Genomic DNA, 11250 nt, shown 5'->3' with positions numbered 1-11250 from the left:
TCCACTCTAAAAGTGAGTTCTCAGCTGACTGTACAGTCCAATACGGAATTATAGTCTCCATCACGGGTGGGACAGACAGTCGTTGAAGGAAAGGGTGGGTGGGGTGTCTGGTTTGCCGCACGCTCCTTCCGCTGCCTGCGCTTGTTTTTTTGCATGCTCTCGGCGACGAGACTCGAGGTGCTCAGCACACTCCTGGATGCTCTTCCTCCACTTAGGATGGTCTTTGGCCAGGGATTCCCAGGTGCTGGTGGGGATGTTGCACTTTATCAAGGAGGCTTTGAGGGTGTCCTTGAAACGTTTCCTCTGCCCACCTGGGGATCGCTTGCCGTGTAGAAGTTCTGAGTAGAGTGCTTGCTTTGGGAGTCTTGTGTCGGGCATATGAATGATGTGATCCGCCCAATGGAGCTGGTCAAATGTGGTCGGTGCTTCGATGCTGGGGATGTTGGCCTGATCGAGAACCCTGACGTTGGTGTGTCTATCCTCCCAGGGGATGTAGGAATCATACAAGGGTTCCAGTTAACATCTGTAAAGTGTCCAAAAGCTAGTTGAAAAATAAACTTTAAGAAAAACACTATTTTTTGCTACAATCATGCTTTTATTAAATTTTTGAGAAAGCAGGCATTTCACAAATGGTTAAAAATACAGAGCTCTTTCTGAAACTTAAAAATATGCTATTATAACCTGTAAATGAACACACCAAAAAAAGTAAAGCACAAGAAGATACATTCTTGCATGGTATGGGTACCGGAAATAGAAGAAAAGATTTGCTAGACTTACTAGATACAGATCGTTTTGGTCAGAATTGCATTGTGCACCATTGGTGATGCTTCTTCTCATAAAATTTTGGCACAGGCCTTATCCTGTTTATCCTATTTATTTTAAACTCTTCATTAAAAATAGCAGAGAAAAATGTACACAAACTAATGTATTTTAGTCTCTCTACTGCTTGCTAATTCTAGCCAAAATTAGAGGCAGATGCAAAGCAGCTTTTTCCAGTTTGCACTAACATTCACTTTTTACTAAAATATGAACAGCAGAAATTATTACCCATTACTTGTTAATCTTGTAGTTGTTACTTCCCATTATGTGCTCTCTCAAAGTTAGGTGTCTCAATTAGCCATTTGTTCCCTGAATGCTCTTTCTATTTAATAATGAATTATAAACAGAAATGTGAAATGCTATGTTTCAGCTTATAAGTCAAATGTGCACGGACAATAAAGGTTAATGGCTTCACTGTTTGTTCACATCTGTACAAGCAATTAGATCATTTTTATGGCACTGCTGAATGTGAATTTATTTAACAGCTCATATATTTTTGGAATAGTTTCTTTCTTGATTGTCATGTTTACTCTTATCAAAGTTTTGTCCACGTGAGGCAAAAGTGGAATTCTATATATGAGATTAACATTTGCCCATGTTAAAAAATATTGCCGTCAAGCCTGTGAAGTCAAAAGAAAAAAGAACAATTAAAAGTAAAATCAACATATATCAGAATCTACCACGCTTGCCTCTCCTATGTTTTAGGGATGCTGGTTATAGGCAGCCTGGGAACATACATAATGTATTAATTTCCATTCAGCTCACACCATGCATGAGGAACGCTGCTCGCAATCCATGGTTTCTATTTGCAATCTGCTATGATAGAAATATAGAAACATAGAAACATAGAAAATAGGTGCAGGAGTAGGCCATTCGGCCCTTCTAGCCTGCACCGCCATTCAATGAGTTCATGGCTGAACATGCAACTTCAGTACCCCATTCCTGCTTTCTCACCATACCCCTTGATTCCCCTAGTAGTAAGGACTTCATCTAACTCCTTTTTGAATATATTCAGCCAACTGATAGAAATAGACGAGTACAATAGAAACATTAGAAAGGTAGATTTTGTGGGGGAGATGGTGTGGGCGAAGGGAATTGGACTGGACAGTGCTGTGAGAAGGGAATGGCAGGGATGAAAAGTAGATCATATTTGGAAATAGTACAGACTAAGTGCAGATACATACCATTAGGGAAGAAGGTTTACAGAGGGAAACGACTGATGTGGGCAACAATGGAGGTAATGGGGGAATAAGGATAAAACAAAATCCTAAAATATAAAGTAACAAGTAGGATAGCAGGGAACATGAAAAAGAATGTAATTTCTGTAAATATATTCACAGCAAACTGATGAAAAAATAAATGTTGGGGCCATTGAAAGATCCCAAAATGTGATGTTGTAACCAAGAATAGCAAATATACTAAATGAGTATTTTTCTGTGTTAATAGAGTCCACCATTGAACGCTAAACTTCAAATGCAAGGCGGGTGGGGAAGCGGAGAGAAAGTAGTGAAAAAAATATACATTTCAGATAAGGCATGGTCCAGGCCTGGATGGTCTCTAAAGAAATGACTAGCAAAAAAAGCATCAGTCACATCCGAGATACTACCTTCAGGGAATCATTAGAAATGGGAGTAGTGCACAAGGGTTGTAAAGTAGTCAAGACAATACCAATGTTAAAAGGGGGCATAGCAACAATCTATCAAAATAACAGGCCAGTAAGAAGACTTTGGGTAATGTACCAGATATATCTTGAAAAAGGGTATGAGACATCGAGATAGCTATGAATGGTATGATGGACTGAGTTTGGAGATCATTGAGGAAATGACCAACCTCATTAACAATGGAAGCCTGTTTATATGATACATTCAGATTTATCTGTTCCCCCCCTCCCTGGGCCCGACGCAATCCTCGGCAGTATTTTGCCGAGGATTGCATTTGCCGCCGAGATTGGGAGCTCCCGCCCGCTGCCGCCCATATTCAGGGCGTAATTTGCTTTTTTGCCACCGGGCGGTCTTTCCAGGACTTTTTCAAGAAACTTCTGCCCTAAAGTACCGTCAGGATCTCAGCGGTCCTTTGGGCGGCACTGGGCGGAACTTAGCTTCCACCAGGTTTGGGGCCATAGAATTAGGAACAGGAGTCCTTTCCTGTTTTCTGCACATTTTTTTGAATGTAACAAATTAAAGTTAAGTAGCAGTGTTTTCACCAGGGCACGATAAATGGCACATCAGATGTGCAGTCAAAGCAAAGCTCTTCCAACATATGTTTCAAAATAAAATCATAGTGTCAAATAACAGAACTTCTTAACTTTCAAACCATTCTTTTTAGTATACCTATACAATTGGTAATAGCTTTAAACAAGAGTGTGAACAGGCAGCACATAGTTATACTGTGAATCAATGACGGACAAGTTGGAGAAAACAGAGCTTTGCACAAATATACTTAAATTTATATTGTTAGAAAAGAGCTGATGGGATACTCTGCTCATCTATATCATCAGAAATTCAAAATATTTTTTCTTTAATTATTCATTCTCAGGTTTGAAAGACAGAATTCTTCCCAAACTTTAATTCCAAAGTATTTTTTTAGAAATTGACTTCACAGCATTTGATGCATTACACAGCATGTTCCAGGTATATAATTCTCAACACAAAATACTGAACTGATGATCCTCTCATGTCTAATCCACTTTATACCCACACAAAGTGTGTAGTACAACTGTAATATGTAATGCTACCACCACAATAGCCAAATGTAATAATTACAATTAAAAGATATATTTTAGATGCAGTTAAATTGTACATGTCACCAAAAAAGGTTTCAAATGTCTACTAAAGCAAAATCGCCAAGAAAACTAATACCAGTATGCATTGTTACCAAGAATGCACACCATGAAGCTTTAATTGGTTAGCAACACAATGGGCCGGAACTTGCAGTGGGTAATAACGGCGAACTAACAGCGTTTGTTGTTAAATACCCCATTAAATGTTAGGCCTTGTTAGATTAGATGTAATTAGGATTTTAACAGCATATTGACTGCTAAAGAAACATATGGCCCTGAAAAACTGATTTTAAATTTGTGGAATGTCAAATTTCTCCATTATGATAAAAATTACAATTTTTAAGAAACTTAAAAAAATATGTGTTCCTGATTATTTCAGGTTCTATCTATTCCCATATGAGAGTGTAAATTCCTGGATTTTACAAGAGCACCAAATTTTGTTTTGCTCTCTAACATTTTTTTAAAGTCGGAATAAAAGCAGGTTCTCATTTCCTGCTTTCCTGTCTGAGAATTCTGCAATGTGATTAGCTGCTTAGACGGCTTGTTGATGTCGCAGCAGCATTGCACTAGTGATTCGCACTGCAGAGCACTGAAATTAATTGAACTTCAAAATAGGCAAACTTCTTGCCACAAAGATTACAAGATCTCTGTGGGCAGCTTTCTTCAGGGCCAGTGAACACCTTTGCTTCGCCACTGACCACAAATTCCAGGTCACATTAAATACAAACGGGCATTAACTGGATGAGTAAATTTGGCTACTTGTAAGTAATGGTTTCCCAATTGCATTAAGGCAGAGGGGCTGCTATTTGTATTTACTGAAATTTATTTGGTTTGAAGTACTTAACTCTATCTTAACCAGTCATTTTGTATACAAAAGGGCTATCTTATAATCTGAGATACTCCAAAACAAACAGCTGCAGTATTTTATTAAGGTTCTGAATTGTTGTTGGATCCAGATTGTTCTCATTGTCCTCCATGCTGTGCCACACGTGAGGGAAAGGTGTAGGTATGATGTGCAGAATGGGAACACCTATGGAACATAAAATAGTGAAGTATTACTTGACATGTATTTGACTAATTCCTTTCAATGTCACATTCTACAGTGGGCCAGAATTTGCTGTCAAAATAACAGTGAGACTAATAGTGCTTGCTATTATTTTTGCGCAAACGTGTCAGCAACTTCAGGTGAGGAGCAGATGCGCAAAAGCGGCATCTCACTGTCTGCCTTACCATTGAAATGCATTGAATGACGTGAAGTTGCTGTATTTGTGCGGTAGGTACAAACTAAACTAAGCCATAGAAAGTTAAGTCTTGTCCATTTCAATTCTAATGACGTGGATGCTTGTTAATTACTGCCAATCCATCACTCTGGCACTGAAAATTAACTATTACAAATGTGGAATCTCATTCCTCAAGTAAATTGTTGGAGATTTTTAAAAATCTAACATTTTAAATGTAAACCGTTTTTTCCTTTTCCTTTCTGTCTCTCTTTTAATTCAATCTTTCTGTCCCTCTCTTTATTTCTCTTTCGGATGAGACATTAAACCGAGGCCCCATCTGCTCTCTCGTGGATGTAAAAGATCCCATGGCACTATTTCAAAGAAGAGTTCTCTCTGGTGTCCTGGCCAATAATTATCCCTCAATCAACATAACAAAAAAAAGATTATCTGGTCATTATCACATTGCTGTTTGTGGGAGCTTGCTGTGCGCAAATTGGCCGCCGCGTTTCCCACATTACAACAGCAACTACACTCCAAAAGTACTTAATTAGCTGTAAAGCGCTTTGAGATATCCGGTGGTCATAAGAGGCACTATATGAATGCAACTCTTTCTTTTTCTGTACCTGTTTTGACATTGAATTCAACCACTCGAATTTACACTTCCTTCTCAGCCCTTGCACTGTTTATTTCACAATCCTTTAATCTGATTGGCCAAGGAGATAAACAGTTCTTGCTCGGTTCAATCAGGTCTGAGATGCCCTGTTTTCCTTGTTGGACTGTTATCTTACGCTTTTACCGCCATAAGAATTTCACGAGCATTCGCTAGGCAAAAGTTGGGCAAATCTTCCGTCCGAGAATGCCCTTTTCCCGGGGATTTGTACGATCTGTCAAGAAGATTCCATACACGCCCGAAGGAGCCGCAAATTATGACCCATTAAATTCTTAAGGGGCTTGACAAGTTAGATGCTGGGAGAATGTTTCCCCTGGCTGTGGAATCTAGAACTAGGAGTCACTGTCTCAAAATAAGTAGTCAGCCATTTAGGACTGCGATGAGGAGAATTTTTTTCCCTTGTGAATCTTTGAAATTCTGTACCCCAGAGAGCTGTGAATGCTCAGTCGTTAAGTATATTCAAGACAGAGATTGATAGATTTTTGAATACGAAGGGAATCAAGGGATATGGGGATAGTGCGAGAAGGTGGAGTTGATATAGAAGATCAGCCATGATCTTATTGAATGGCGGAGCAGGTGAAGGGCCGTATGGCCTACTCCTGCTCCTATTTCTTATGTTCTTGTGCCATTCCATGGACAGCTCACTTAGTAAACCAACTGCTTTGCCTGCCTTGAGCAAGGCCATCTAAGCAGAAGTCAGACTTCTGAAGATAATGAGCTCAGGTGTTTTAAATGCTGTGCGACAGGCCATAAAGCAAACCACTGCTGGTACCTTAGAAATCCTGAATTGCAAACTGGGAGGCCATGTTAACCTGTAAGATATGAGATGGCTAGTTATGAGGCCAGTTATGATGCAGGTAAGTGGACTCCTTACCTTCCCCCAGTTAGTCGATACACAAACATGTTACAAGACACTGGCTGCTCTTTTATATAATAGTAATCCTTCACCAGGCTGATATGTACTATTGAGAAAGGGCAAAGTTGCCCGCATTCGGGGTCTGTGAGTGACCAGAGAAATCTTCGTGGCTAGAGCATGCCTGAAATGGTTTGGTTACACCAGAGTCTTGGAAGTAGGAATTTATTTGTCCATGGTATCTAATGTTTAATAGGAATGACCTAGATACCAATGGTATTATAGACAAGCAGTTCAAGAGGAGATGGCTGCGGCACCTGAAGAAACACAGAGAGCGAAGGTGTTTTCAGCCAGAGAGTTTGCTGGATTCAGCTCTGAGCAAGCAGAGCAATAAATGATTCTAAGGGAAGCTCATTGCATGCCATGAGCCAGTCACTGGCCGCAGACACCTTGAGGCCAAAAATGCCCCTTTGTGCAGGGCCAGTTAGTGCTGGCAGCCGACGATAATGGTGTGCTAAAGGTTTTCGCCCGGGCGCTGCACACAGAGTGCTCCCCCGAGAATTGCCTCCGGCCCCTTATCGCCCCACGCCAACCCCTTCCCGGCCGCCCTTAAAGGGGAGGTGCCGCATCGACGACCGCCATCTTTTATGTGTCGGCCGACTTTTCAGTCAGCCCGACAATGGCGGCCGCTGGTTTGGCCGGACTGCCAACAGACAGTCCGGCACCCCCTCTTGGGTGCTGGGCCACTGGCCCAGCCAACACCCTCTTTGGTGGCTAAGTGGGCGGCACTGAAGGTGCTGCTCAGATCACAGCGGCCCTCCCCTTTAAGCGAAGGGGAGGAATGTTGTGATATGGCCGCATAACACGTGCATCAGCGCTGCACTGACATCATTAGCATCGTGCTGGTATGAGTAGTGCGCCGCTGAGCATCGTGCGAGCGCCCCGGGAGCGCCACAAGTATGCACAGTTATCGGCCCCACCATTTTTTTACAGAAAGAGGGCAAATCCGCGCCGGCTCCAGCATTTCCTGCACCAATGCAAAACGAATCACAAATCCAGCGTGGGGAAATTTTGGCCCCCTTGTCTAGGAAGAAAATAGATATCTCCAGATGATAAGAAGCAGATAACCAAACAATAATTCTAGTATTTTGCAATATTTGTTACAAATTCACAATTTGTTTCATATATTGGAGCTGGGCCAGAGTGATACTACACACCATGGTGTGCAATTCTTCACTATTCTCAAATGTTGGTAGCAGGAAACAAATGCCAGATGGGGTGGGGGGAAAAAAAACAAATGTTGTCATGGTACCAGCTATTGTGTATCTGTAAAGCATGCACTCCCATGTTCCGCCACCAGGGAGCGCATTCCCTAAAGTCCCAAGGGATCCCAGCATCCCTTGGGAGCACTGTAAATAAGCCGGCCCCTAAGGCCTGTTCCTCACTCTGCAGTGTCTTAATAAAGACTGAGGTCACTGTTACTTTAACCTCCCTGTGTGCAGTCTCATCTCTGATGGAATACAATAACTGGCAACGAATACACGAATCCAACGCAAAAATGCAGCAAACTGTGGGCATCCTGGAGAAGTTCTCGGACGGTGAGGACTGGGAAGCCTATGTCGAATGGCTAGACCAGTACTTTGTAGCCAACGAGCTGGACGGAGAAGGAAGCGCTGCAAAAAAGAGAGCGGTCCTCCTCACGGTCAGCGAGGCATCGACCTCATGAAGAATCTTCTGGCTCCGGTGAAACCCACAGATAAGTCGTATGAGGAGCTGTGTACATTGGTTTGGGAGCATCTTAACCTGAGGGAGAGCTTGCTGATGGCGAGGTATGGGTTCTATACGTACCAGCGATCTGCAGGTCAGGAAGTGGCAAGCTACGTCGCCGAGCTAAGGCGACTTGCAGGACAATGTGAGTTTGATGGCTACCTGGAGCAAATGCTCAGAGACTTTTTTGTACTGGGCATTGGCCACGAGACCATCCTACGAAAACTTTTGACTGTAGAGACACTGACCCTCAGTAAGGTCATTGCGATAGCGCAGGCGTTTATGTCCACCAGTGATAACACCAAACATATCTCTCAGCACACAAGTGCTTGCAATGTTCATAAATGAACTGGAACTGTGTTTGTGAGCAAAAACGTACAGGGCAGAAACCATGAGCCTGTAACTGCCAGCAGGCCTCAGGTGACCCAGATGACTCAGAGTCCGCAACAAAGGATGAATGCAAGGAAATTCACACCTTGTTGGCGTTGTGGAGGCTTCCATTCAGCCTATTCATGCCGCTTCAAAGGGTATGTTTGCAAGAGCTGTGGAACAATGGGGCACCTCCAACAAGCTTGCAGACGAGCTGCAAGCTCTGCAAAACCTGCTGAAGTACACGGGGTGCACACATTTTCGAACAAATGTCCACCTATAATGCTAAACGTAAAATTGAATGGCTTACCCGTAGCCATGGAAGTGGACACTGACGCTAGCCAATCCATCATGAGTAAAAAGATGTTTGAGAGACTGTGGTGCAACAAGGCACTCAGACCAGCCCTGAGCCCCATCCACACTGAGAAAATACACCAAAGAGCTTATTACTGTCCTGGTCAGCGCCATGGTCAAGGTCACCTACGAGGGCACAGTGCACGAACTGTCACTCTGGATTGTCCCGGGCGATGCCCCACACTGCTTGGAAGGAGCTGACTGGGCAAAATCCGCTGGAACTGGGATGACATCCGAGCACTATCACATGTTGATGAGGCCTCATGTACCAGGTTCTTAACAAATTTCCTTCCCTTTTTGAGCCAGGCGTTTGAAACTTTTCCGAGCCGAAGGTGCGGATCCACTTGGTCCCAGAGGCACGACCCATTCACCACAAGGCGCAAATGGTACCTCACATGATGAGGGAGAGAGTGGAAATCGAGCTGGACAGGCTGCAACGCAAGGGCATCATCTCCCCAGTGGAATTCAGCGAGTGGGCCAGCCCGATTGTTCCAGTACTCAAAAGTGATGGCACAGTCAGGATTTGCAGCGATTATAAAGTAACTATTAATATTTTCTCGCTACAGGACCAATACCCGCTACCTAAGGCAGACGATCTATTTGCGACGCTGGCAGGAGCCAAGACGTCCAACAAGCTCGACCTGACTTCGGCCTACATGACGCAGGAGCTGGAAGGGCCTCACCTGCATCAACACGCAAAAGGGACTGTTCATCTACAACAGATACCCGTTTGGAATTCGGTCGGCTGCAGCAATCTTACAGAGAAACATGGAGAGCCTACTCAAGTCGGTACCACGCATGGTGGTTTTTCAGGACGACATATTGGTCACGGGTCGAGCACCGACAAAACCTGGAGGAGTCCTCCAGCGACTGGATCGTGTAGGGCTGCGGCTGAAGAGGTCGAAATGCGTCTTCATGGCAACAGAAGTGGAGTTTTTGGGGAGAAAGATTGCGGCGGACGGCATTCGGCCCACAGACGCCAAGACAGAGACTATCAGGAATGCGCCCAGGCCACAGAATGTCACAAAGCTGCGGTCATTCCTGGGACTCCTCAACTATTTTGATAACTTCCTACCGGGATTAAGCACCCTCTTAGAGCCCCTACATGTGTTATTGCGTAAAGGTGAGAACTGGGTATGGGGGAAAAAACAAGTAATTGCTTTTGAGAAAGCCAGAAACATTTTATGCTCCAACAAGCTGCTTGTATTGTATAACCCGTGTAAAAGACTCGTGCTAGCATGTGATGCATCGTCGTACGGAGTCGGGTGTGTATTACAACAAGCTAACGTTGCGGGGAAGTTGCAACCTGTCGCCTATGCTTCCAGGAGCTTGTCTAAGGCCGAGAGAGCCTACAGCATGATTGAGAAAGAGGCATTAGCGTGTGTGTTCGGGGTAAAGAAAATGCATCAGTACCTGTTTGGCCTCAAATTTGAGCTGGAAACCGATCACAAGCCCCTCATATCCATTTTCGCTGAAAACAAAGACTAATGCCTCAGCCCGCATACAAAGGTGGGCACTCGTGCTATCAGCGTATAACTATACCATCTGCCACAGGCCAGGCATTGAGAACTGTGCGAATGCTCTCAGTCGGCTACCATTGCCTACCACGGGGGTGGAAATGCCGCAGCCTGCAAACTTGATGGTGGCGTAGTCCGCAGACTTGTTGATCGTCATGGAAGCGTTTGAAAATGATAAATCACCTGTCACGGCCCGCCAGATTAGGACTTGGACCAGTCAAGATCCTCTGCTGTCCCTAGTAAAAAACTGTGTACTGCATGGGAGCTGGACCAGCATCCCCGTTGAAATGCAAGAGCTAATCAAGCCATTCCAGCAGCGAAAGGACGAGCTGTCCATTCAGGCAGACTGCCTGCTGTGGGGTAACCGCATAGCGCTACCCAAAAAGGGCAGGGAGATGTTCATCTCGGATCTCCACAGCACACACCCGGGTATAGTAATGATGAAAGCCAGATCCCACGTGTGGTGGCCCGGCACGACTCTGACTTAGAGTTTTAGAGTCCTGTGTACGGCAATGCAGCGTGTGTGCTCAGTTGAGCAAAGCGCCCAGAGAGGCACCACTAAGTTTGTGGTCCTGGCCCTCCAGACCATGGTCGAGGATCCATGTCGATTATGCGAGCCCGTTTCTCAGTAAAATGTTCCTGGTGGTGGTGGATGCTTTTTCTAAATGGTTTGAATGTGAAATAATGTCGGGAAGCACCATCACCACCACCATTGAAAGCCTGAGGGTCATGTTTGCCACCCACGCCCTGCTTGACATACTGGTCAGTGACAACAGGCCATGTTTCACCAGTGCCGAATTTAAAGAATTTATGACCCACAATGGGATCAAACATGTCACCTCAGCCCCGTTTAAACCAGCCTCCAATGGGCTGGCAGAGCGGGCAGTACAAACAATCAAACA

General features: G+C 44.2%; 1 protein-coding gene across 2 annotated transcripts in view; it reads right to left on the bottom strand.

Annotated features, from left to right (window-relative positions):
• Positions 1-574: 574 nt before the first annotated feature.
• Positions 575-11250, bottom strand: part of qpct (glutaminyl-peptide cyclotransferase) — a 33698-nt gene continuing 23022 nt past the window's right edge. For both annotated transcript variants that reach the window (XM_070889283.1, XM_070889284.1), the window contains exon 7: positions 575-4628. In XM_070889283.1, coding sequence (XP_070745384.1) covers positions 4483-4628 — 146 coding nt within the window. In that variant the 3' untranslated portion in view covers positions 575-4482. The remainder of the gene's footprint in view (positions 4629-11250) is intronic.

This window comes from Pristiophorus japonicus, chromosome 9 (assembly GCF_044704955.1).
Source record: "Pristiophorus japonicus isolate sPriJap1 chromosome 9, sPriJap1.hap1, whole genome shotgun sequence".
Classification (NCBI taxonomy): Eukaryota; Metazoa; Chordata; class Chondrichthyes; family Pristiophoridae; genus Pristiophorus; species Pristiophorus japonicus.
This window is presented reverse-complemented; position numbering and strand designations above follow the sequence as displayed.